At 46.2% G+C, this 27506-nt stretch overlaps 1 protein-coding gene across 3 annotated transcripts; it reads right to left on the reverse strand.

Annotated features, from left to right (window-relative positions):
* XRCC1 (X-ray repair cross complementing 1) lies at positions 1-27484 on the reverse strand. Of its 3 annotated transcripts, XM_079117034.1 has the most exons (17): positions 27290-27483; positions 26803-26895; positions 19278-19388; positions 8756-8914; positions 7759-7833; positions 7565-7676; positions 7217-7326; positions 7032-7143; positions 6660-6918; positions 6260-6376; positions 3081-3174; positions 2815-2947; positions 2483-2534; positions 2252-2391; positions 972-1062; positions 522-597; positions 8-438 (listed from the first exon to the last, which is right to left on the reverse strand). In XM_079117034.1, exons 1-17 carry the CDS (start codon positions 27338-27340, stop codon positions 325-327), a joined length of 1899 nt encoding a protein of 632 aa, XP_078973160.1. In that variant the 5' UTR covers positions 27341-27483; the 3' UTR covers positions 8-324. The 3 variants fall into 3 exon arrangements, with proteins under 3 accessions (XP_078973162.1, XP_078973160.1, XP_078973161.1); XM_079117036.1 differs by lacking the exon at positions 19278-19388 and having other exon boundaries at positions 1-438; positions 27290-27484; XM_079117035.1 differs by lacking the exons at positions 26803-26895; positions 27290-27483 and adding an exon at positions 24620-24763 and having other exon boundaries at positions 10-438.
* Positions 27485-27506: the final 22 nt, after the last annotated feature.

Genomic DNA, 27506 nt, shown 5'->3' on the forward strand with positions numbered 1-27506 from the left:
GCAGATTCTTAATTCTGTCTCTAGCCAGCACAGGAGTGTGAGGCCAGGGAGAAGAGAGCCCCTTCCCTCAGATCTCTGATGAAGGGGCCCGATATTCTTCCCAGATGCCAGGACAGGGGCCTAATAGTAGCCCAGAGACCTGACCCTCACGCAGTGAAGCAAAACCAAACACGAGACATAAGCCAGAACCTCTTGGAATTCTGGGAGACTCCTGAGTATGACAGGGCAGCTGCTCCAAACAAGTCACCTTTATTAAACTGTGTGTGCATGTGCATGTGTGTGTGTGCGTGCATGCATGCACACCCGTGCACACAAGCTCCTATTTCAGGCCTGGGGCACGACCCCGTAGAGCTGGTGGGGAAGTAACTTCTGCTTCTCGTTGCAACTGTAGATCCATCGAGGACGAACAAATGCCAGGGAGGGGTTGTCCATCAAGGCCTGTGGAGAGCAGGGCCCACATGAGCATGTGTAGTGGAGGAATGGCAGGGGTGTCAAGGCAGGCTCACCTCCTCAGGGCTCACCTCCTCGAAGCTGGGATCCCACTCCTGTGCCGTGATCACAAACTGAACCCGGTCGCTCATATAGTCCTCGAGCTCCCTTGTGGGAAAGAGGAAAAAAGGCAGAGGGCATCAGGTGATCAGTGTCCCTTCTTAACACCCTACCTACCATCCATTCTCAGAGGCTGTCCTGTGCCCCCTCAAGCTACCCCACTTACCAGCCTTGCCAGGCCACAGTGGTAACAGACCCACAGTGGTAACCCTGATGATGGCCCTTTCCACAGGAGATGGAGACTCTCACTTCAGAGGAGACTGGGGGGCTGCCCAGCACAGCAGGCAGGGCTGGCATTTGGTCTCTGCAGCCTGTGCCCACCCTGCCCGCCATGGTCCTTCTCCAACCTCCTTCCTTCTCACAACCTCTCCACAATGTCCCTGAGCCCTCCCTGGCCCCATCAGCGCCCCCAGCACACTGACCCATTGAAAGCTGTGACATATCGAATGAGTTTCCGCCGCTCGTCTCCAGGGAACTCCCCATACAGGAAGAAGTGTTTGCCCTGGAAGAAGTCTGCAGGGGAGAGGGTGGAAGGGGCAAGTGTGAGGTCCCCGAGTTCCAAAGCATCAGTCCAGAGTGACCGAACACTTGGAGTGAACACGGAGGCGGGCAGGGTGTCTGAGATCAGGGTGCACAGGGGCAGGAACCCAGGACAAGCAGTGGTTCCCAGTCCAGGGGCCATCAGAGCCTTCTGGGAGGTTCGTCCATTCGCTTGCTTGCTTTACCAGTGGAAGACACCATTACCACGGTGGCAGTGTGTCTGACAGAGTGGCTGCAGGCACTCTGTCAGCATGGCCTGGCTGGAACTCCAGAGCTGGCCACTTCATCTGGGCTGGCTCATTCTTACAGCCAGTGCCTTTCTCTTGCCCTGGCCTCCAGGGTGACTTTCTAGGCCATTGATTTGCTGCTGCTACTTCAGGGACTTTGGAGACCAAGGTGTTTTCTTGCCGTCACCCATAAGGAGCTGGGTAAGCAGGTTTTCCAACAGCCCAAACCTCACCTCCACTCAGACCCCGACCAGCTTTCTTCTCTCTCTGGTCTTCACCCCAAGAGTCTGTGTTTCCAGGCCCCTAGGCCCACAAACCCCTGTAGTTTTCCCATTTTCCCTTCTTATTCTTTTAGATGTTGATAGACCTTTATTTTAGTCATTTATTTACATGTGATGCTAAGAATCAAACCTAGTGGCTCACACATGCTAAGTAAGCCTTCTACTTTCTTATTCTTTTATCTTAGAAACACACACACACACACACACACACACACACACACACACACACACACACACACTCGCAAACAGCATCCCATGTCCCAGGCCATGAATATACTAAAGCAAACACATGTGCCCACCACATGTGCCTAAGGGCAGCACTGCCCTGTCATCTGGAGTGTCTGGGTCTGCCCCTAGACAGAACTAAACAGGAGGAATGTGTGTGTATGGGAAGAACTGGCAGGATGTCAAGGCTGCTCACACCTGCAGGGGACCCCAAGGGCACCACACCTGGTACTGGGCTGCAAGGGGGTGGGAGCAAGAGGCCAGGAAGGGACAAAAAGGGAAGTCACAGACAGGATGCTGAAACCTAAGGGAACAGGCTGAGGACAACAGGGAAGCAACCAAGGTAGCAAGCCCAGAGCTGGCTGGGGTAAGCCACAGCTGGGAACTAAGGAGGCAAGTCCTAGCTTGGGGGATGACGGGATGTCCCACCTGGGAGCTCAGGGATCGGCAGGCCAGGAGACTCTGGGTCTTCCTCATTGTCAGTGTTCTCGTCTGTGGAGCCTGCATAAGGGTCCTCACCGTTCTCCTCCTGGGCTGGGGGTGGCCTCTGCTCCCTCTGCTCAGCTACCCTGGCAGAGCCACGAGTGGTGGAAGGTGAGTGCCCAGAGCAGATCTCCTACACCCAAGGCCAGGTTGCCCTAACCCCAGTCCCAAGCCTACCTCCTCAGCTCATCCTCAGTGTCCCCAGAATCTTCTGCTCCATTGTCTTGTCCTGAGAGTAGAAGCTCAGTCCATAAGAGGTTGTGCCTTGTCTTCTGGGAAACTTAGTAACACTCCCTTCCCAGAATGGCACCAAGCACAGACCCAGGCACCCCAAACTCAACCTCAACTGCCCTCCAGATTCAGTTATCTGGAGCCCAAGGCTCCCTCCTTCCACTCCACTTGTCTGGAATCCAGACTCCTCTTCCCTCAGACCAGGATTCCAGAACCCCAGCCTCCCTCCCTCAGACCCTGGAGTCCAGACCCCAGACCCTCCTCCCTCAGACTCTAACCTGACTGCTCCTCCTCAGTGTCAGTATCTTTCTGGGGTCCTGGCGAGGTTGTTTTGGTCTCTTCAGGGGTTGAGGGCCTTTGGGGTGAACTGGGTACCGCTCCCTGGGGGGTCTTGGTTTTGGTTTGGGGGCGCTAAGGAGGAAGGGTTGTGGGTTAGGACAGTGGGAGCAGAGTTGTGAGTGGGGGCTGCCCACAGGGGCTGGCACCACAGCAGACAAGCTACCCTCCCAATACACCCTCCCCCACCCAGGCAGGGGCAACAGACCTTTCGAGGAAGCTCGGGGGCTTCATCCCCACTGCTGCCACTGTGAGAGGCCTCCTCATCCTCGCTGCCTGAGCCAGGCCCTGCCATGAGGTACCTAGGGGAAGAATGGGGCATGAGGCCAGGGAGCATCGAGTCCTCCATGGGAGCTGGGAGGGCGGGTGTCCAGGAGATGACAGCCAAGCCCATTTACTAAACACAGGGTGGGGATCCTCCCCGCTTCCAGGTGAAGAAGGGCCCCGGGCCCATCAGCCTAGCACTCCCACAGAAACCTGAGCACTCTCTCCCACCTCCTTCTTGGGGGAAGAAAATGTCTCATTTCAGAGAGGAAAGAAAAATATGAAAGAGGCATCCCCTTTGAGAATCAAAGTAAGTTTCTCATTAGGGAAAAATGCCTATCAATTAAGGGAAAATTCTCAAAAGCAAATACAGTTGGCTCTTTGTAGATCTAACTAACTGTGAATGAAAAATATCCAGGGAGGGGGAAAGCAAAAAGCTCTATCTGCAGCAAACACAAATGTATACACAAGCGCGCGCATGTACTTTGCCAGAGATTGAACCCAGGGATGCTCTACAACCAAGCCATTTTCCCAACCCTTAATTTTTTTTTTTTTTTTTAAGATAGGGTCTTGCTCTGCTGTTGAGGCTGGCCTGGAACTTGTGATCGTCCTGATTCTGCCTCCATAGTTGCTGGGATTAGGGGCATGGTCATAGTGTCTGGCTGAACATGTATATATTTTTATCATTATTCCCTAAACAACATAGTATAACAAAACAAGTATTTACACAGCACTGACATAATATTAGGTATTATAAGTGATCTAGAAATGATTTAAAATAATAGCAAGATACGTGTAGTATGCAAATACTGTACTGTTTTATTTTATTGCCCAGGCTGGCCTTGAATTTGGGATCCTCCTCCTTACCCTCCTGAGTAGCTAAGATTGTAGGTGTGCACCACCATGCCTGGCCTACAGTTTTATATAAGGGACTTGAATATGCACAGATTCCCCCAGTGTGTGTATGAGTGTCCTGAAACTCACCCCCCAGCCCCCAATGATACCAAGGGTCCCTGTGTAATTGAAGACCCTGATAACCTGCATGGTTCTGCATGCTGCGGATGCCTCAGGAAAGGAACGCTACTAGCTATAATCACAGTCACAGCTAAGGCTTATGTGGGACTTCATGTGCACTAGGAACTGTTCCACTTGCTTGGCAAATACTGACTCACTGAATTCTGAAGTAGGAGCTATTTTTAGTACCACTTTACAAGTGAGGAAACTAAGGCAAAAAGAAATTATTTAATTTACCCCCAAAGCACAGGGCAAAGCAGAAGCAAATACTGGCTTCGCTTTCCTAGGATTAAGACCTTCACGTATGACCTGGCTCTCTCAAGGCTGGAGAAACAGCATCCAGCTTTATTTCTGTGAAGTGCTGGGGATCAAAACCAGGAGTACATGCATGCTAAGCAGGTGCTTTACCACTGAGCTGTGCTTCTACCCCAAAATGTTTTTAAAAACTCAGTTTGTGATTATGATAGGAAAATCCATGCCCTGGACTCTTCTATTCTTGAATTTTTAAAATACAATGTTTTCTGAAATTTTTTGTGATAAAACCTAGTCATAGCTGGGTGTGGTGGCACACACCTGTAATCTCAGCGTTTCAGGAGGCTGAGGCAGAAGGATCTCGAGTTCAAAGCCAGCCTCAGAAAAAAACGAGGCACTACGCAACTCAGTGAGATCCTGTCTCTAAATAAAATACAAAATAGGGCTGGGGATGTGGTTCAGTGATCTAGTGCCCCCAAGTTCAATCCCTGGTTCATACACATACAAAAAAACCTAATCATAAATCCAACAGTGTTGATCTTATTCCATTTCCTCCATGTCCTCCTTGGGGTATCCCAGACAGTGATCCAAATCTGGTTTCTTCTGCCCCAAATGTATCCTAAATCCCCCCCACAACACTTTCTTTCCATCTCCAAGGCCCTAGTCTCATCAGGGTCCCTATCTGCAGTTTTCCCCTAACACTGCCTCCCTCCCAACAGAACCTGTCCCTGCCCCCCTCAAACCTTCTGTGGCTCCCCACTGAGACCCTTGAGACCAGACGGGTTTTAGAATTTTGATTTTTGGTTTTCAGAGAGGCAAATGGCAGGTATACAGACTGTCACATAGCACCCTCAGAGAGATCTAGGGGAGCACCCTCTAGTCAAAGTCATGACTGTCTGTAGTAAATATCATGACAATCACCAGGAGATACACACAGTTCACATTAGCTCAGGATGGTTGTACAGCCAAGGGAGTTTGTGCCAAAGACAGGGAAGAACCCAAGGATTCCAGACACTTAGAGTCCTGAATAAGGTGCAAAAGGTCCATGGAGCTGGACAGAGCCCAGCACCTCAGCCAGGCTGAGCTGACCTTACCTGCCTTTCCAGTTTCGTTTTCCCCCAACGGAGAATCTTCCTTAAAGAGAAGTGCAGGGTACAGACCTACTTCCGAACACACGCAGGCCCTGCAGTATGATTCACTCTCCCCTGCCAGCCACAGGTCTCAGGTATGATCTTCTCTTCCCTCGCTCAAAAGTCTTCCCAGGCTCCCACTTCCCACAGCCTCGTTCCTTTGCCATTTCACCCTCCACTGCAAGCTCAGCAGGTGCCCCTGGCTGCCCCACCCTTGTCTCCTCTGCTCAGCAAGTCCTCTACCTCGGTTCAGATGGGCAAACCTCTTCTTGTCCTGGCTAGCTGTGGGTTTCTGAGGGCCTTCGCCATATTGGGTTTTAACAAGTTTGAACCTCATCAAAGTGACATGTCTTCAGAGCAGGGCTCAGAGTCTAGGTCCCCAGCACTGCATGGCCCAGCACAGCACCAGCCAAGCAGAGGCTTCAGGACCTGCTGTGAATGACAAATAACGGGTGCTCTGTTCTCCACCCAGCGCCTCCGTACCTGCCATTCCTGCAGCCTGCCATGTCCTCTTCCTTCTCCACTAGGCAGATTCCATGGAGCCCTCTGTTACCTTCCCAGAAGAGTCCCTTCCCAGCCCTGTCCCTCCTCTCTGAAGCTGCCTGGCTCTGGGCTTGGATCACCTGAGCTCTTGGTCAGCAGGCCCCAAGTCCTGGCACTGCCCAGCACGGGGACATGGTGCATGTGTGCCATGTGTGCCACGTGAATGTGTGCAGTGAGGCCTCACCTTCGGGAGGGCAGCCGCCGACGCATGCGGTGACAATCCAGCACCCATTCTTTACACACGATGCGACCTCCGAGGCCCAGGACCTGGCTGTACTTGGGGGTGTTGGCAAAGGCACAACTGGTGGGGACAGAATGGAGGGGTATGGTTAGGTGTGATCTGAGAGGCAAAGGGGAAAAACAGATGAGTGACAGAGAGAGGGAAAGGATGAGTAAAGAGTGTGCGACAGACACTGGAGTAACAGAAGGGACAGGAGACGAGACAGATGTAGAATTCGGAAGAGAAAAAGAGGCCGAGGCAGGTGAACCAGGGAGACAGACAAGCAGCGGGTGGCAGGGGAGGTGGAAAGAGAGCAGTAGAGGATGGAGAGAAAGCCAACAGCAGGGTGTGGGCAAAGGCCTACATGAGGTGAGTGCTGTCCGGGGTCCAGTCTGGACGATATTTGGCGCCCAGCTCCAGAGCCTTGTCCCGGAGCTCTGAGCGGAAGGGGTTCTGGAAGCCACTCAGAACTACCACCACACCCTGAAGGATCTTTCCCAGCTCCTGAGGGCCAGTTCGGGTTCCCCTGGTCTTGGTGCCATCTCCCTGGGGCTTCCCGGGCATTGTTCCCTGTGCTGTGGCAGGAACAGGGGCTGTGGATGGGGTACGGGCAGGAGCTGGTACTGGGAAGCAAAGGGGTAGAGATTCAGTTAATACCACTGGGCTGAATGTCCAGCCCCTGACCCTCAGACCCAGGAGTCCAGGCCATATGGAAATGAGGATCTAGTTTACTCACGTTTGGGCCTCTTGAGGGCAGGTGATGAGAGCTGGGCTGACGGTTTGTTGGGGGTCTTCTTTTCTTCTAGATTCATATCCAACTTCCTCTTCCCTTTGGAAGACTCCTGAGGCTGAAGGGGTAGGGATGGGCTGAGGCTTCCAGCTTCTTTTTTCCTCCATCCCACCAAAGTCTGATGATCTCACCTTGGAGGTGCTGCTGACAGTCCTGGAAACTGGAGAGGCTGACGAGGTCACACTAGAGGCCTGGAGGGTGGCTGCTGCATAGCTGGGCCCTGCCGGGTCATTGGTTGTGGCTAGAGGGAGAAAGCAGAAGCCGGGTGACAGGGCTGGAACCTGAGATTCTTTAGCTCCTACCAATGGGACATACAGTGTCAGTCCTAAAACTCAGCAGCCTCTGCCCTCCTCCCTCAGACCCAGGGGTCCAGGCCCAGCCTCCTCCCTCAGACCCAGGGGTCCAGCCACGTCCTCTCAGTCCTAGGAGTCCAGGTCCCAACCCTTTATTAACCCAGTACCCAGGTTTCCCACACTTACCTGGGGATGTCTTGTTGATTCGGCTGAAGAAGAGAGCCCCTGGTCTCAGGGAACTGGCACTGTCATCCTCCTCCTTTACACGAAACTGGCCAAGCTTGGTCACTGTCACCTTCTAAGGTCCCACAAGGTCAGTGCAGTGGAAGGATAGCTGGCAGGTAGGGGTGCAGAGGAAGGGGGTGGCAGGTAGAGCTTACCTGGGGTGGGACCTCTGCCTCATCTTTGTCTGGGGGACTATGAAGTCGTATAAAACTCAGGCCATAGGGGGAGTCCTAGGAAAGTAGGAGTGATGGTCAGGGTGTCTGGGCCAAGGACAGAACCTGGCCCCAAGACCCTTTCACTTACTCCTTTCTGGCTCTTTCTCTCTTAAGGACACGAATGTCTAAGGAGGTGCCCTGTGGATGATGACGATGATATTGAACTTTACTGAGCCCTAACTCAGGGTCAGGTCAGCTCTATGCCCTTGACATGCATTAGCTCCTTTAGCCCTCATGGCAACTGGCAAAGACTGCTGGGAAGCCAAGCAAATTCACTTCCACATGCTTAAATTCCTACCTAGGAATGGGAGGGAGTGCTGGGTACTACTTCCTGAACACAGAAATACTCCAAGTTCTTTCCTGCTCTGCCAGTTGGCTGCAGAGCTAGAAAGCAGGAGGAATTCAGACTCCGCAAATGACCTCATGGAGAGGAGGCAGCTGACCAGCTAAATATCCCCCAGGCCAGCTGGGTGGGCAAGAAGCACATCTTTATTGTGTGGGGCTATTACATATTTGGGTCTCACTGTCACCACAGCTGAGCCTCCCCTATAAGGATCAGGAAACAGAGGTCCAGAGAGGATAAGTCACTTGCCCATTTACACAGCTAAAGTGATATAGGCAGGTTTTGAACCCAGTGGTCAGACTCTAGATCCCATGATGTTAACAGCTAGTCCCTGATAATGAGTCAGTTGCCCCTCCTCCAATTCCCTTCTGATGTACCACAGTTTACCTTTTGCTGGACTCCCTTCAGGGAACTAAGCCTCTCAGCACAGGGACGATCCCAAACCCATTTCCAGGAACGCAGGGATACAGCCTTGCCAAAAATCCCATGGGGATTCCAGTTATCCATTCCTGCCAGCCCCCTAGGACCCAAGATCGGCCCCTCAGTTCCCTCCTCACCCAGAACCAAGGGTCCGTCCTGTGCCTTAGCGAGTACCTTGCTGTAGGGCTGGCTGCACACGATCTTGACACGGTCCCAGCGCTTCTCTGCTGCAGCCCGGACCAACTTGTCAGGCCCAAAAATGCGAACACGGTTGGGGTTTGAGCCACTACGGCTCTCAGAAGGAGACATGAAAGATGAAGTGACCAGAAGGACCTGAGAGAAGAAGGCATGGTGAATGAGAACCAGGGCTGGCTTGTTTGGATGACACCTCTTAGGGGCTGGGCAAGAGGACAAGGGACCCAAGGGCAGAGGATAAGAGGCGATTAGACTCCAGTTTGAGCCTGGACAGTTCCAGACCCAGTAAGTATTGCCCTGCATAGGTTTCAGAGGTATTTTTAAAAACACATATCTTAATATTTTTAATTTTTTAAAAATTTTATTTGTGATCAAATATAGGGCGTAAAAACACTAGGCAAGCACTCTACCACTGACCTACAACCCCAACCCACAATATAGACATATATTCCTTTTTTAACTCACATATAGTAATTGTACATATTTATGGGGTACAGTGTGACATTAAAATACATGTAAACAGTCTGTAATGATCAGATCAGGATAACTGGCATATTCATCACCTCAGACAGTTATCATTTCTTTGTATTAGGAACATTCAAAATTGTCTCTACTAGCCATTTTGAAATGTACAATTAATTTTTGTCAACTGCAATTATTCTGTGCTATGGAGAAGTTATTCCTCAAATCGAACTGCAACCCTGCACCCATCAACCATTCTCTCTCCATCCCTCCTCTCGCACACCCTTCCCAGACTCTGGAAAACATGCTTCTATTCTCTATTTGCTAATTCTTTGAGATCAACTGTTAAGCTTCCACATTTAAGTGAGAACATGAGGTGTTTGTCTTTCAGTACTTGGCTTATTAACTTACACTGTGTGTACATGCAGTGTTTGCTATACCTATTCATCCACTGCTGGACACTGCAATTGACTCCCTATCTTGGCTATTGTGAATCATGCTACAGTAAACATAGAACTGCAGATACATCTTAACAAACTGATTTTATTTCCTATGGGTATTCACCCAGGAGTGGGATTGCTGGATCATCCGATAGTCCAAAGGGCTCTTTCTAACCTCCGGGTCTGAATGATCTTTCTCTGAACTCTTCCACGGAGTTTTCAATATCAGACAATATGGCAGGCTACATGTCCTAAAGGACCCTCCCAGCAGAGAATATTCAGTGACTGGCACAATATTCAAATGCTTTGGGGAAATGTATGGCTGAGTCAGTGGAAAGGTCAAGAGAATTATAGAAGAATTATAGGAGGCCAGAAATTTTAAAGCAGAATCCAAAGAGCAGCGTCAATTATTAAGTGATTGCTTCTCCACTCACACCCACCTCACCCTCAGCACTGTGATGTGGGCCAGGCTTGGCTAGCCACATTCCTGTTGCCAGCTACACCTCACCAGGCTCTGCCAATAGGGGGAGCTAGAGAGAAGGGAAAGAATTAGCCTGCCCTGGGCTGCAAGCTAGGAGCGGGCTCTGCTCCCTCTTGTCCATTTGCAGACCCTACAACTACCACTCCAGATCCACATCTACTGAGGATCTTTCCCACAGCCCCAGATGAATCTAGTTTACAGCTTCCTGACATCTGTGGAGCCAGCCTCATTCTGCCCTCTCAGGGACACCAGCAGCAGTGGATGGGTGAACAACTCCCACTCAGGGTCTGAGTTTAGGCTTCACAGGACCCCACCTTCTGGTTTTTAATCAAGTACATTTCATTGATTCCAACTTCTTTCTTTGGTTCCTGCAACCTTAGGAGCCGCTCTCTCTATTGCTTTTTTGTTAGACCTCAGCCTTGAAGTAACAACTAGCTACTAACTCTTTTTTTTTTTTTTTCAAAATATTTTTATTAGCTGTTGATGAACCTTTATTTTATTTCCTTATTTATATGTGATGCTGAGAATCAAACCCAGTGCCTCACACATGCTAGGAAAGTGCTCTACCACTGAGCCCCAGTCCCCTAAGTTTTTATATTACATTCTCTTTGCTAAAATAACTGGTGTGGTCTCCTGGTGGGGGCATGCCTGCAATGGCAGCACTGACTTTTCTAGTCTATTCTGATGCTAATCCCAGTTAGCACAGAACTTGATTTTAAAGGGCCCTGATTCTCTGCTTCCTGGTGGCCAAGTCCTGAGCTGCTTTCTTCCACCATTCCCTTCTGCCATGATGTTCCGCCTCATCTTGGGCCCAGAGCAATGGAATCAGCCATTTATAAACTGTGACCTCTGAAACCATGAGCCCCCCAAAAATCTTTTTCTCCTCGATGTTCTTGTCAGGACTTTTGGTCACAGCAATAAAAAAAACTGATGAATACACACTTGAATGTGTAATCCCTGGTTTTCTAAATAAATCTGTGCCTCTACTGAAAATAAAATACATAAATAAAGGGCTCTGTGTGGTGGTGGTAGAGAACAAGAGACAAAGCCTAGCCTCCAAGCAAAAGACAGCATCTCAAAGATCACTGCCACATCACAGAGAGCTGGGGTCCCCACCGGGTAACATCTTCAGTAGGTAAATTTGGGGAAATAGCACCTGTGGAGTCTGGGAGAACTATCTTGGCCTTCACTGAGAAAAAATGAAAAATTCTCTCTGGAGAACTCCCAGGCACAAATCTTATTCTCAAACATTTGCAGTTAAAAATTATACTATCTACCTGCATTGAAAAACCAAGGGGAACATTTAAAGTGACCCTATGTGCACAGTACCACCTGACCCAGGGCAACTCTTCTTTGGAGGCATGTACTTCCAAGCAGGCCCTTAGAGAATTCCCAAAGAACAGAAATCAGTGATTAGAAATACACACACATATGCACCTTTGAGGATGCAGCTGCCCTTGACTTAGGGTCAGCAGGAACCAAACTTATTCAAATTATAAAACATAAAATGTAAAAGTAACTGTTTAATTATTTAAAGAAATAAATGGGGTTATTGACAATATGACAAAGGAACAAATGACAATCAGACCTGACCAGAAAGTTTTGAGAGAAGGTGTGTGCCCAACACAACAGAATAAATCATGATTGACCCAAGCAACCCCATCTCTCTGCCAGTGGTTGGACCAAGATCCAGTTCTACCCAGTCAGACAGAAGAGGAAGGCTGCTTAGGGCTTCTGGGAAAGATTTTCCCTCTTCATGAAAGAGAAACAGAGGAAGGAAGAGGGTTACTGCATTTCTGCCATTCCACCTCCTCCCTGACTTCTTGCTTTGGATGCTACCAAGTGATAGATGGAGCAGCAACTATCATCTTGTGACCATGAGGCCAAATCCAGAGAATCAAGAGGTGCCAACAAAACACCCTAACTTCATTAAGCTGCCAGATCAACTCTGGGTCTGCCTAATGCTAGACCCCCAAGGAAAAAGGGTCCTTCCTTTTTCCTTCCTTAGGAAAGAACAAATGTATTTCCCAATCCAGTAAGAAACTTTTGACTAGGTGTATTCTGTTACTTACTTAGGCTCTTTTCTAACTGACATACTGTGAAATTTATAAAATTAGAAAATAAAAACCTGTTACTGAGAAAAATGCAGAATATAACCACATGTCTCTTTGTGTCCAGCTCTGATTGTGAAAACAATGAAGACAAAGAAAATTATACAGAAGGTAAGCTATCACCCTGGTCTTGACTATATTTGCTTATAAAAGGCCTGATTCTTAGTGGGGCTTGGTGGTGCATGCTTGTAATCCCAGCAACTATGGAGGCTGAGGCAGAAGGATTTCAAGTTTGAGGCCAGCATCAGCAATTTAGTGAGGCCCTAAGCAACTCAGCAAGACTTTGTCCCAAAATAACATAAAAAGGGCTGGGGATGTAGCTCAGTGCTAAAGTGCCCCTGGGTTCCATCCCTAATACCAAAAATTTTTAAAAATGTTCTAAAAGGCCTGATTCTGAGCTGACAGGGAAGCTGAATGACTGGAACAAAGGGGTAGTGCAGACTGTGGCAGCAGCTCTAGCCACACTAAGAGGCAGATTTCCTCTGACTATCTTCTCTCATGTGCTGTAAAGGGAAAACTCCTCTGGTTGTCCGACTTGCATTATCCAAGGCTGCCTTTAAGCTTCCAAAATTAAACCTTTAATCTCTAGTCTGCACTAACCCCAGATCTCCTTTGTACAGTTTAGATGGTGAAAAAATAACATGTTGGTTTTGTAGAAAACTGTATTGGTTATTGCTATCATGTGCCTCATGCTTGATTTGTAGGTGATGTTAACCTTGACCACACCTTCTCCACCCTTTTTCCTTTTCTTTCTTGGTTCTTCCAGCTATATCTAATTTCTAGGTGGAAACCAAGCACTATAAGCCCCAGAGACCTCAATTCAGTTGTGACTAGAAGCTGTAAAAGAAATCTGAGACCAGAGCAGAAGTTTAATTAAAAACCTTGAAAGGCCAGGTGTAGTGGCACACACCTGTTAATTCCAGTGGCTTGGGGGGCTAAGGCAAGAGGATCGAAAGTTCAAAGCCAGCCTCAGCATTTAGCAAGGCCCTAAGCAACTCAGCATGACCCTGTCTCTAAACAAAATATAAAAAAGGGATAGGGATGTGGCTCAGTGGGTCCAATTCGCAGTACCAAAAACAAAACAAAACAAAACCTTAAAAGAATAAGACAGTTACCAGGTGTTTTTAGACCTTGGGAAGACAAAACTCTGAGATAGCCATTCCACCTTACTAGAAAGGCAAGCAGGGCAAAATAAACATTCACATATCAGACATGATAATCTTAGCTTAAAATGTACTTATTCAGTTTTTATCATTATTAAGAAAATTGGTCTGCCAAGAGGAGAACTTTTTCACAATAATTCCAAAGACTGTTAACTTATCCCACCTTGAGAATAAAAATGTTTATTATAGGAAATCTCATCTTGTAAAATTTTGCTTGTAGCCAGGAACCATAATCCCAGCAACTTGATGAGGCTGAAGCAGAAGGTTCCCAAGTTCAAGTTCTGCCTCAGCAACTTATTTTTTATTTTAAAAAATAAAAAAGGGATAGGGATGTAGCTCAGGTGTAGAATTATGTCAATTCCCAGTACTGAGAAAGAAAAAAATTCCTCATACAGCAGAGAAAGCACCTGACAAAATTCAATACACTTTCATGATAAAAAATAAAAAGCTCTCAACAAACAGAAACAGAAAAAACTTACTCAGCCTGATGCGTCCCCCCCAAAAAATCTATAAAAAACAATCAAACCAGCCTCAGCAACTTAGTGAGACCCTAAGCAAGTTAGCAAGGCCCTATCTCAAAAATAAAAAGGGTTGGGGATATGGTTCAGTAGTTAAGAGCCCCTGGGTTCAATCCCTGGTACCAAAAAACAAAAACCAAAACAAGCCTACAGTCATACTTAATGGTCACCCCCTAATATCAGGAACAAGGCAAGGATGTCCACTTCATCACCCTTCACTCAACACTGCACTAGAGGTCCAAGTTACTCAGCATGACAGAGTGAGAAAAAGAAAGAGTGGAAAGGAAACCAGCACATGGTGGTCCACACATATAATCTCAGCTATTCAGGAGGCCGAGACAGGAGAATTGCACATTCAAGTCCAGCCTGGGCAACTTAGTGAGATCCTCACTCAAAATAAAAAAAGTCTGGGGATGTATCTCAGTGGTAGAGCACCTTTGGATTCAATCCCCAGTATCACACATAAGGACGAAAGGAAGGAAGGACGAGAAAAGAAAAAGAAATGTCTTTGTTTTTAGGGAAAACCCACTGGAATATGCAGGGATAAAGGATTTTCATACAATTTATTCTCACTTCAGAAAAAAAATATGCACATGTGTTACATTTGGGGACCCCGAGTGAAGAGTATATGGAAATTACTTGCACTACTTTTGCAACTTTTCTGTAGATCTGAAATAAATCAAGTAACTGACAAGCTGTTTTTTATACTTCATATGGAAATAAATAAATGCAAAGGATCTTTTTTTTTTTTTTTTTTTTTTTTTTGGGTGCTGGGGATCGAACCCAGGGCCTTGTGCTCACAAGGCAAGCACTCTACCGACTGAGCTATCTCCCCAGCCCCCAAAAGAATCTTGAAGGAGGCTAACATTAGAAGTCCTGCACAACTTGATTTCGGCATTTATTTTTTCTATTAAGACAGTGTGGTATAATCCCAGCGGCTCCGGAGGCTGAGGCAGGAGGATCGCAAGTTCAAAACCAGCCTCAGCAATTTAGCAAGGCCCTAAGCAACTATGTGAGACCCTGTCTCAAGTGCTGGCATGATTCCATCCTGCACAGCTCTACTCTGGAGCAGTAGTGGTGTATCTCGATCCTCCTTCTCTCCCACCTAAGTGTGAGCCACCACCTGTGGAGGATTCAAACAACACAGACCTGAGCACCCTGAGGCTCCAGAACTACCTTTTTAGGTTGTGAACTAAAGGTTAATGATTATTCTTTTAAGGTGGCTAAGAAGGAAAATGAGCACCAGTTGTAATTAAGGACGGTCACACAGGGGCTTGGCAATGGATGAACTGCACAGTTGGAAGCAGAGGCAGTGGGTTAGGAAGGCGGTCCAGTTAAACACACACTGGCAGTTTTGAAGTGTCTGTGTGGTCCAGGGCTTCCAGTGGGGGCTTTGAAATGCCATCACCTACAGCTCAAGTGGTTCAGAGTCCGTGCAAACAGTGGACAGCACTTCCGAGCTGTGGAGAAAGATGCAGTCAGAAGTAAGAGTAGGAGGATGTGAAACTCTCAATGCGCCTGGAAAGCACCTACAGTGGAAGTGCCAGCTGAAGCCTCAGAAAGAGTCAAGCCTGGTGCTGATGAAGATGAGGACAAAGATGATGATACAGAGGAGGAAGCAGACAAGGAAACTGAAGAAAAAGTTCCAGTGAAGAAATCTATATAAGATACACCAGCCCAAAAAAAATCCACAAAAATCAAACCAGAATGAAAGACTCAAAACCATCAACCCCAAGATCATCAATCCCGAGAATCCTTCAAAAAACAGGAAAAAAAAAAAAAAAAAAAAAAAAAGAATCCCAAACGCCAAAATGACTGAGTTCTATAGAGGACATTAAAGCAAAAATAAAAGCATGTATAGAAAATGTACACTGAACAGCTCTGGGGATTACTGGGAATGAAGTCGAGATAGGCAGAAGAAGAGAGACAAATACAGTCCAGAGTCAGCATGGTGAGCAGTCCAGACCTGAGTCTTCTGTTTTAACCTCAATGTCCTCTCCTGAATGCCACCTGTCCCCTTCCAGCCGGAGCAGTCTCACTCTCAATTTGCTAAGGCACCTTGTCAGTGAGCCTCACACACCGCTTTCTATTACGTGTGCACTTGCCTTACGTCTTTAACCATGTTTTAATCATCTTTGTACCTCCTCAGCTGCTCGAAAAATATTTAAATAAAAAAAGGATATTTGGGGCTGGGGTTGGGGCTCAGTGGTAGCATGCTTCTCTAGCACACGTGAGGCCCTGGGTTGGATCTTCAGCACCACATAAAAATAAAGGTATTGTGTCCACCTACAACTAAAAAAAAAAAAAAAAAAAAAAAACGTATATATTATATATACATATAATATATATATATAAGGAATATTTAATTAGTATATACAAACATACAGAGGGTTAAGGACGTAGTTCAGTGGCAGTGTGCTTGCCAAGCATGTGTGAGGCCATAGGTTCAATCTCCAGTACCACCAAAAAAAAAAAAAAAAAAAAAAAAGCAGAAACAAAACTGGACCTTATCCTCTGCTGCATGCAAACACAGAAAAATTCATTTGAGATGGAACAAAGATCTAAATGTAAATGCTAAAAATATAAATCTTCCAGGAGAAAACAGAGGAGGCAGTGACAGGAAAAATAATGATCCCTTAAAGATGTCCACATCCTAATCCCTGCAAAAGGGACTCTGCAGATGTGAAGAAGTTGAAGATTTTAGGATGAGGAAGACTGCTGGGATTATCCAATGGGCCCATGTCTTCATGAAGGTTTCTCTTCTTTACTTTTCTTTTCTGAGATGGAATCTTGCTATGTTGCCCAGGCTGGTCTTGAACACCTGGGCTCAAGGGATTCTCCCACCTCAACCTCCCAAAAGCTGAGAATAAGGCGAGTATCACCATGCCCAGCTCATCAGAAGGGACTTTTTATAAGAAAGAGGCAAGAAAGTCAGAGAAGAAATGATGATGGAAGCAGATGTTCAGTAATAGGAGTGCTAGTGCTGTTGGAAGAGGCCAGCAGGTGGCCCCTAGAAGCTAGAATAGATAAGAAGATGAATTCTCCCCCGGAGCCTCACAAAAGAACACAGTCCTGCCAATACCTTGAATTAAGCCCAGTGAGATTGATGTCCACAACTGCAAGATAATAAATTTGTGTTGTTTGAAGTCATTGAATTTGTGGTGATTTGTTACAGCAGTGCTAGGAAACTCACACAGAGAACATTATTACTTTGGAGCAGACTATTATTTCCTGTAGGACACAAAAGCCACTAAGCATTTTTAAAAAATTAAACCTTGAGGAATTGGACTTCACAGCTTCTGCTCACTAAAAGGCATTGATAATGTAGTTCAGTGGCAGAGTGCTTGCCTTGTAGGTGCAAGGCCCTGGGTTCCATCCCTAGTGCCACTGCCCTCACATACATGTGCACAGTTAAGATACTGAATGGGCAAGTCACAGATAAAAAGACAAAATAAAAAATAAGCCAAAGACTTGACCAGACACTTCATAAGATAAATGAATGACTAATAAGTACATGAAATGTATATAAAGTCTCTACTTTTCAGGAAAATGTAAATCAAAGCCCACTAAACATCATTTGACTGGCTTAAATTTAAAAAAAAAAAAAAAAGATTGCCGATATTAATACCAATAGGTAAAGATGTGGAGCACCTAGAACTTTCATATACTGCTAAAGGAAACAAAATGGTACAACCACTTTGGAAACCTGTCCATATCTAATAAGATTAAAATATATATTTAGTCTAAGACCCCACAATTCAACTTGTAGATATTAACCATAAGAAATGACAACTTATCTCCATACAGAGGCTTGTACAAGAATTTTCACAGCAGATTTATTCATAATAGCAAAGCACAGAAGGCTTTGGGGGTGTAGCTCAGTAGTAGAGCATTTGCCTAGCATGCAGGAGGCCCTGAGTTCCATCCCCAGCACAAGAAAACAAAATCAAAACTGGAAATAGCCCAGATGCCTATTAACAGGAGAGCAGATAAACAAACTGTGGCATATTCGTATAATAGAATACTACTCAGCAACAAAATGGAACAAACCACTGGAATCTGCACAATGTGGAAGAATGCCAAGAAAGAGTATGTGTTGTGAAGGAAACAGTCATGAAAAAGAAGCACACTCTGCAAGAATCCATTGACATGAAATTCGTGGCTAGGAAAACCTATCCTTAGTGCCAGAAAATAACTCAGAGGTTGTCTTAAACTGGGATCAGAGGAGTGACCACAAAGGGACAGAGGGAACTGCAAGGAATGCTGGAAGTACTTGGGGGACTTTTACACTGTATCTGCACACATCAAAACTATTTCCCTGCACATGCAGATCTGTGCATTTTATTGAATGCAAAACTAAACCACAATTAAAAACTTTTTCCTACAACAAATGTGTCTTGTAGAAAACTGGTTTGTTCACTTAGACTCTGTGAATAGTAGGTTTATTTCTACCCACCACTGATTAAGAAACTGGCTAACTAGGACCTCACAAATCCGGTTCTAATGAACTCAACCAGTGAAAAGGGGACTGTGTGAGCCAGGTGCAGTGGCAGCACCTTAGTTCCAGCTACTCCAGAGGCTGAGAAGGATGGCTTGAGCCCAGAAGTTCAGGGACAGTCTGGGCAACACAACAAGATCACATATTTAAAAAATGGAAAATTAAAAAAATTAAAATGAGAAAGATAGTAGACTGAGACAGTCTTGCCCTGTGTACATGTATGATTACATGAATGGCGTGAATTTACATTGTGCACAACTATAGAAATGAGAGCTATACCCCATTTGTGTACAACAAATCAAAATGCAGTCTGTAAAAATAAAAAAAAAATTTAATTAAAAAAAATTAAGATGAATTATGCTGACTTTTAAAAAGCTGTTATTGAGCTAAAGTATTCCTTCTTGTAAACATTTCTTGCAAATAAAATGCTTAACAGAGGCACCCCAACCAATGCAGAATCTCAATTTGCCAGGAACTCTGTGAGAACCTTGGGGACCTGACAAGCAGAGCTTTGCTCTCAAGCAGAACCCAGCGAGTGCCTCTGGGTTTTGTTTTGTTGTTTTTGTTTTGTTTTTGTTTTGTTTTGTTTTGTTTTTGTTTTTGTTTTTTGTTTTTGATCGATTAAGCATCTCTGGTTTTTATGTAACCATGACAGAAGCAACTCGGCTCTTTCCTGGGGGGCCCTTTACCACCCATGTCTGCTCTTTTCTTCTCTGCACACCTGGCAATCCTCCAGAGGGCATCTAAAGGGTATGACTTCACCCTTGCAAGGCACCCTGGAGGCCCTACAGGGACAGGCAGAGGTCAGCTTCTCCCAGTCCTGCTTACCTCATAGTCTTGCTCGCCGGCCCCACCAGCTGAGCTGCCCACCAGCACCTCCACGAAGGCAGAGCCATCATTCCCAATGTCCACGCTGTGTATCTGCTCCTCCTTCTCCAACTACGGGCAGGGAGAAAGGCCACCATCAATGTCTGCTCTGCCCTTGGGCTTGCTGTGGGACCAGAGACTGAAAAAGGGATGACCCCATCTGGGCTGCCAGGTCCCCTGGAATGTCATCAGTGCGTCAGTGGGAACCAGGGCTGAACAGGGTCACTGTGTTCCTGCATGTAGGACAGGGCATGGCAGACCTGTTCACCAAATGAATGCATCTACTCACACCCCAAACACAAATGCTTCCTTGGCTTCTTCAGACTCACATTCCATATTTATAACTTCATTCAAATTATCACATAGACTCCATGGAAGCTCCATGGATAGATGGATGGATGGAAGGAGGCTTGTCCAGTTTTGCTAGGTTTGAATCCCAGATCTGCTGCACACTAGCTGTGTGGTCTTGCTGGCTAACTTCTTGGAGCCTCAGTTTCCTCATCTATAAAATGGGGATAAGCACACTGAAGACCAGGCACATAAATAACGTGGCCACAGGGCACAGCATGTAGGTGCTCAACCGCTGTCAGTTAGGAAGCATTAGTAATTGATGCTGAATAATTATTTGTTGAAAGAAAGGAAGACCTATCTGTAATAAGGACTCCCTCAGGATCTGTCATTCCTTCCTGACCGCTGGAGTTGCAGAGATCTGTGCAGGGGTGGAAACAGTCAGGAAAGGCTGAGGCAAGCCTCCTGCCTTCCAGCTGGGGGCTCTTTTACTAGGATCCTAGAGTGTCGAGTTATTATAGTCTTCAAAGATCCCCAGTCTACCACCTTCTACTGCCCTGCCCTGTCCCCAGGGACTATCTGCTGCTCCCATCTCCTCTCTCACCTTCCAGTCAAAAGGTCACCAAAACATCACTTGCCTGATGCTACCAAAAGGAATGTGGCTACATGGGAGGAAGGAGTCTGAACTTGGGGTGAGGTAGGCCTGGGTTCCAAATCTAGCCCTGTCATTACCAATCTGAATCCAACGTCTCTGAAAAGCAATCTCCTCACAGGCAAAGGGGAAGGGTCAGCATAACAAGCCTCCTGAAGGGAGAGGAGATGACCCAGAACAAAAACTGCAGTAACTGCAGCCAGCATCTAAGTGCTCGCAAGGTGCCAGATGTGTAAGAATAACATAAGTGGCTACTCTCCTCACTACGCTCTACCAGGCAGGTGCTATAATTATCTCCTCCTCATACATGAGCAGCCACAGACAGGAAGCAGTTACATAATGTCACAGCTGGTGTGGGCAAAACCTGAGAGAACCCAGGCAGGCTGGCTACAGAGTGCCTGCACTCTCGCACCACAGCACTACTGGGTGGAGGAAGAGGCAGCAAGGGCAGGGCCTTCCCAAGGCTGAGCTCCGCTGGTCTCCTGCAAGCCAGTCACACCGGCCTGCGTCCTTTCCAGGAAAGGCTGGCTCCTTTCTCCTTCAGGAACACATGCCCCTGCCCCCACCTCCAGGTCACTCTTCCCCACTCCTTTCCCTTGCCGGTACCTTCCATCCTTTAGGTCTCTTTTCAGACCAAGGGATTCTCCCTTATCTCCTATCAGATACCACTATTTATTCCTAAGCCTGTTTTATTCCTTTATTAGCACCACTTTGTATTTAAATACTTAAATTTTTTCTTGGTTTATATTAAGTAACATTTTTGTTTTTTGTTTTGGTGGTGCTAGGGATGGAACCCAGGGCCTTGCACATAGTAGGCAAGTGATCTACCGCTGAGCTACTTCCCCACACTAGACTTTTAACCCCATTAGCAAGGACAATGTCTGAATTGTTCCGAGCTGTGTACCAAAGTCAAGAAAGGGTCTGGCCTTCCCAGTTCTGCTTGCTTAATGCGGTGTGATCCTAGAGCAAAAGATTTCATTTCACAGGGCTGGGGCTGGGGCTCAGAGGTAGAGCACTTGCCTAGCAGGTGTGAAGCACTTGGTTTGATTCTCAGCACCACATATAAATAAATTAATAAAACAAAGGTCCTTCAACATCTAAAAAAAAATTTTAAAAAATAGATTTCATTTTACCCTGCTGCCTGCTTCCTAACCTGTAAAGTGGGGACAGTAACAACTTCTACTTTAAGGGTGGTATTTCTTTTCCCTGATAAGTAAAAACACTTATACATGGAAGGAGCCCAAACATTTATCAACTGATGAATGGATAAACATTGTGTAGTATATTTTTCTTATTTATTACTATTAATTTTATCTTTCCTTTCCACTGTATGGTATATTAATGGAATGTTATTCAATTAAAAAAAGGAACATGGGCTGAGGGTGTAGCTCAGTAGTAGGGCACATGCTTAGCACGCTTTAATATGATGAGCCTCAAAAACATCATGCTAAGTAAATGAAGGCAGATACACACATATATGAAATGCCCCAAACAGGCAAATACACAGACAGAAAGTAGATCAGTGGTTGCCAAGGTAACCTGGGGGTAGGATATAGGAAGTGGCCACTTCATGGTTATGTGGTTTCTTTTGGGGGTGATGAAAATAATCTGAATTAGAGAGTGGAGACACTGCCAATATACTAAAAACCACTGGATCAGACACTTTAAATGGCTAGAGTGGTGCATTTTGTATTGTGTGACATTTATCTCAAAAAACAAAGGGAGTTCTCAGGAAGCGACATCTGTCCGGTGAAGGCTTAAGCAAAGGGTGACCGTCATCTGCAGCCCAGGTCCGTGAGAATGCTCTTTTCTCAGGAAGACACAATGCATGAGAGGGAAACAAAGGAGATATAGAAGGCTGGTAAAGTTCCTGAAAGATAGTCTGTGAAAAAACGGTTCCATCTTCATGAAATGTAATGTTAAACATCATTTAAAAGAATAAGGGGGACTTATATAAGTAATGGTGGGCCTGCATGATACAGTTCTTCATAAAGAGAGAAAAAGAAAAGAAAGCAAGGGGAAGAACAGTGTATATACTGTGTATTTTTATTTCTTTATTTATATTGCAGTGCTGGGGATTAACCCCAGAGCCTCACACATTAGGCAAGAGCTCTACCACCGAGCTACACTGCCAGCCAATTTTTTTCTGATACTACATATTTTTAAAAAGGAGTGGAGAGGGTAGTTATAAACACTTGTATGTATACAGAACAAGCCAGGCAGGAAACAATGAACTGCTAACAGTGGCTGCCTCAAGAGTGAGCCACTGAGTGGGAGGAGGGGACAGATCGGAGGGACAGGGAGATACTCTTTTTTCAAAAAGTAAAGATAAGGGGCTGAGGTTGTGATTCAGTGGTAAGCACTTGCCTAGCATGTGTGAGATACTGGGTTCGAGTCTCAGCACCACATATAAAAAAATAAAGTTCACCCACAATATATATAAATGTATATATATGTACATGTATATATATGTTTATGTAAAGATACTATATATATATGTATATATAAAAGTAAAGATAATAAAACCATGTTGGTTGTATCCACAGAATGGAATGCTATACAGAAATAAGAAGGAACCACCCACAGCTACACCCAACACCACAGACGGCATTCGCTATGTAGACCATAAGAGGCCAAACACCAAAGAGCTCGTATTGTACAGTTCCACTCATGGAAAACTCAAAATCAGGCAGAACTAATCCATGCTGTTAAACATTAGGACAGCCAGGAGTAGTGGTACATGCCTGTAATCTCAGTGATGCCAGAGGCTGAGGCAGGAGGAACCAAGTGCAAGGACAGCAAAACCTGCAGCAACTTGGTGAGACCCTGTCTCAAAATAAAAACCAAAAGAGGACTATGGATATAGCTCAGTGGCTATGTGCCCCTGAGCTTGATCTCTAATACCAATAATAATAGTGATAATAATAAAAATTTAAAAATAAAAATCCAGGACAGTGGTTACCCTTTATGACAGGTAGTGACAGGAAGGAGCGTGAAGGGACTTTGGGGGTTAGGCAGTCTGTAATTGACCTGGCTGTTGAATATATGGGCTCCAGTTGAAGATTCATTGAACTGTACACTTACGAGTGCAATTTGCTATATGTATGTTATACATTCTTTTAAAAAAAGGTAAAAACAAATTTAAAACACTACAGTCATGAGTTGAGTGATTAGAAAAACACTCAAAACCAAAACCAAGATGTGTGTCACCATGCTGATGAACACTGCTTCTAAAGAAAGCGCCTCCAGTGGCACACAGGGGCTCCACCTAGATCACGTCCTGGCCATCCCCTCCAGAGCAGGGGAGGGCTGCTCCTCCAATGTCTCCGATGGAGTCTCTGTCTCCTCCCCAGGAGGGGTGGGCAAAGAGGCTGAACTCCTTGCCTTGGGAGCTGGTGACCAGTTAGTGATAAAGCCTCCTACAGCTGCTGCAAACAAAAAAGGTGTGCAGGGCTGTCACAAACAGAGGACTGAACCCCATGTGGCAATACCCAGATGGTGCACAAGAGTGTTTGAGACAATACAGGGTAGTAGAAAAACCCCAAAAGCAGCCTTGATGTCCAGAAATTATGGTCTTATGATTCACTTTGAAAGAAGACTTAAGTCAGATCCTGTCCCTCCTCTGCTCAGAGCCTCCAGTGGCTCCCATCTCTGTCTCCTCCCCAGATAGGTACACAGCTCACTCTGCTCCAGTGTCACCTTCTTGGGACAGCCTTCCATGACTACCCCCATTTAAATAAAAACTTCTGGCCACCAGCCCTCCCCAGCTGGACACGCCCATTTCCCTTAATTGTTTAATTCCTTCCACAGCATTCATCTGACACAGGTTCTACTTACTGACTTATTTTCCATCTTTCTGTACTAGCAAAACAGCTCCATAGGACTGACAGGATTTTTTTTTTTTTTTTGGCGGGGGGGCTAGTGCTGTTCACTGATATACAGTCCCAGGGGTTAAAATAGTACTTTGTCTACAGAAAACACTTAATAAATACTTGTGGAATAAATGAGTAAATGAATGAACTAATAAATCCATTTACTCCTGAGTGTGTGAGTCAGTCTTCATGGTGACTACTTCTTGTATTTTGTACTGGGGATTGAATCCAGGGGCATTTAACCACTGAACCACACCCCCAGTCCTTTTTATATTTTATTTTGAGTTGCTTAGGGCCTCACTAAGTTGCTGAGAGACTGGCTTTGAACTCCAGATCCTCCTGGCTCAGGCTCCCAAGCTGCTAGGATTATAGGCATGTGCCACCGCAGCCATCCACAGTGACAACTTCTATACCTCTATTTCCAGCTTTGAATCTGATCCTTAATTCCCAAAATTATATCAAAGTTGCATATACCAACCAAAAGGCATCACCTTGCCAAGCTGCTCCCACTCTAGGTTTCCTGTTTCAGTGACAGCTGCAATACTCCTCCAGTCTCTTTCAGGCCAGTAAATCCTGTGTCTTGCTCCCTGGCTCCCTCTCTTTCCATGTATTGTCTCTTCTGTCTCCATTTCTCTGCTCCTACTTCAGTTGGGCAAACAGAAATGAATATCATTTCTGTTTGGTCACCTGATCATAAGGGAGCCCAGCAAAGTGATCACCCCATAATAAAACCACAAATCCCTCCCTTTGTACAAACACCTACGTGTTGACAAAGCACTTCTGCAGACATTATGTCACCAAATTTTCACAACCACCTGGGTTTGGATGCCATTATTCCCAATGGACAGATGAGACAACATGTTAAGAGAAATGAAAAAATTTGCCTGAGGTCACAGAGTGAGTAAGTTTGGAGTTGAATCCAGGTCCTAAAACTAAACTGTCATCAACCTAGATCTCCCAGTTTAAAAGACTGGCTCTCAGGCAAGTTGCATAATTTCTCTGGCCCTTGGTTTCCTCATCTGTAAAATGGGAATAATAACAGACCCCAGGTCATGGGATTTTTATGAGTATTAAGTGAATTAAACCATGTGAGGCTGGGTGTGGTGGAATATACCTATAATCCCAGCTACTCAGGAGGCTGAAGCAAAAGGATCACAAATTGGAGGTCGGCCTTGGCAACTCAGCAAGACCCATTCTCAAAAAAATAACGTAGCTAGTGGTAGAGCAACCTGGGTTCAATCCCCAGTACAGCAAAAACCAACCAACCATGTGAGATGTGTAGCATGATGACTGGCAGGTTATAAAATATTGAATAATGCTAGCTTTCATTATTATTCTTCTGTTAGAGATTTAGGAGATGCTTAAACACCTAAAGTCAGTCAGGAAATTTTGTGGGTCTGTGTATTTTTCCTGGGAAGAGAATCTTCAGTTTCTATTCTCAAAAGGCTGACTTGGAACTGAGCAAAAGAGAGACCAAGAATGTTCAGGGCTTGGCACACACCTGTAATCCCAGCTACTTGAGAGGCAAAGGCATGAGGATCACAGGTTTGAGGTCAACTTCAGCAATTTAGTGAGACCCTGTCTCAAAACAAAAACTAAAATGGGTTGGGGATTTAGCTCAATGGTAGTGTTCCCTGGAGTTCAGTTCCCAGAACCAAAAAGGAAAAAGAAAGAATATGTTCACAAGTAAGCCTTGTCCCTACCAACATCCCTCCCCAAACACTCCTCCATTCAGAACTAAGGAATGTGGTTAGCATCAAGAAAGTCACTGTGTGGAGCTGGGGGTGTGGTTCAGTGGTACAGAACCCACTTAGCATGCACAACGCCCTAGGTTAAATCCCCAGAAAGCAAGTTCGGGGGGCTGGGGAGCAGTATGTGAACACCATGTAGTACAATAAAGTGGTTAAAAGCACCACTAATTAAAAAAAAATAATAAAGGACCACTACTCAGTTGTGATCTCAACTCTTAGCACTGTATTTTAATAATGGTGAGAATGGCCCTAGCAGTCATTTTATTAGTGGTGAGAATGAATCATGCCACTCACTCATACCCGGGCACCACCTGACAAAGGGCAGATTTTTCAAACCCACTTAGCTCTGTTTTTTACACCTGACAAAACAGCCTGTTTGGAATTCTGTAACTATCGCTGGCCAAACCACCCTTTCCAGCTTGCCTCCCTCCAAATTCACAGGGTTATGGTATGAATTCTATGAAAGCATATAAAAAAGCACTCAGAATCCAACCCGCATTCCAGAAATGGTAGCTTAGACTGGCCATTTCATTTCCCTTCCTTATGCTTCAGTTTCGCCCTCTTTTAAATGAAGTTGATTTGCTTAAATGACCTTCCTGGACACCTTCCCACCTTGAGCCCACTGATTTAAGGGAGGTACATGGCAATGATTCTGTTACAAGTGAGGAAACTGAGGCCCAGCAGGTGGAAACTACTTATCCAGGACCACACAGTGATTGGTAGGGTCATCTCTGGGCCTGTCCTCTAGTCTCCTTTTCTCCTCTGCTGAGGGAAACAGGGATTGCACTTGCCTATCTCCCAGGTAAGGAAGCTGAGACCCAAAAGGGAAAGTGACTCAACCTACTGCCAGGTGGCTCAGCAGAATCTGGACCTTGGGATTCTATACCCCTAGTCAGTAAGAGGTAAGGGGAGGGCAGGATCACCTGCAGCACCACAGAGATGGTCTTTTCGCCAGCCTTGGCTGCCCTCCATTTCCGGTAAGTGTCTGCCTTGAGAAGGTTTTCTGCACAGTGGGTCTGGAGACAAGAGGAGGAATGGAAGGTTAGGGCAGAGATGGGAGCTGGGCCTCCAGCTTTCACATTATTCCTCTGCGTCCTCCCAGGCCCTCTAGGATTACCCAGACTTAAGTTGCCCCGTCTGTCTCCCCACCCCACACACACACCCCGCCTAGAGTTTTCCACACATTTCCCTCTGGAAGTTAACTATGGGTTTTCCTATTCCTCTATTCCTCTCCGGAAGTTCCAAAAGTTCAATTCCACATCTCTCTCAGAATTCACTTACAGCTTCTGGAAATCTCCCTATGCCCCTCCTTCAACTTCCATGAAGTTCCCTTTTAGACCCCAAAGTTTTTACGGGCCCACTTCACTAATTCCCTTGCGTCTTCCAACCTCCCCGACGCCAGTCCCTTACCGAGTCCTGGCTGCTGCAGGACACGACGTGGCGGAGGCGAATCTCTGGCATGTCAATGTCTTGGGCTTTGCCTGGACAGGGGGATGAAGAAGGGTCCCGGCTTGGGGGGGGCGGGGAGGGAGTGCGCCCTGCGCGGGCTTAAGTGCGCAAGCGCCGGAGGCTCGGGCCTTTCAAACCGCGGCGCGCCGACGCTCGCGTCGACACCGCGCAAGCCCAG

This window comes from Sciurus vulgaris (assembly GCF_902686455.1).
Source record: "Sciurus vulgaris genome assembly, chromosome: 17".
Classification (NCBI taxonomy): domain Eukaryota; kingdom Metazoa; phylum Chordata; class Mammalia; order Rodentia; family Sciuridae; genus Sciurus; species Sciurus vulgaris.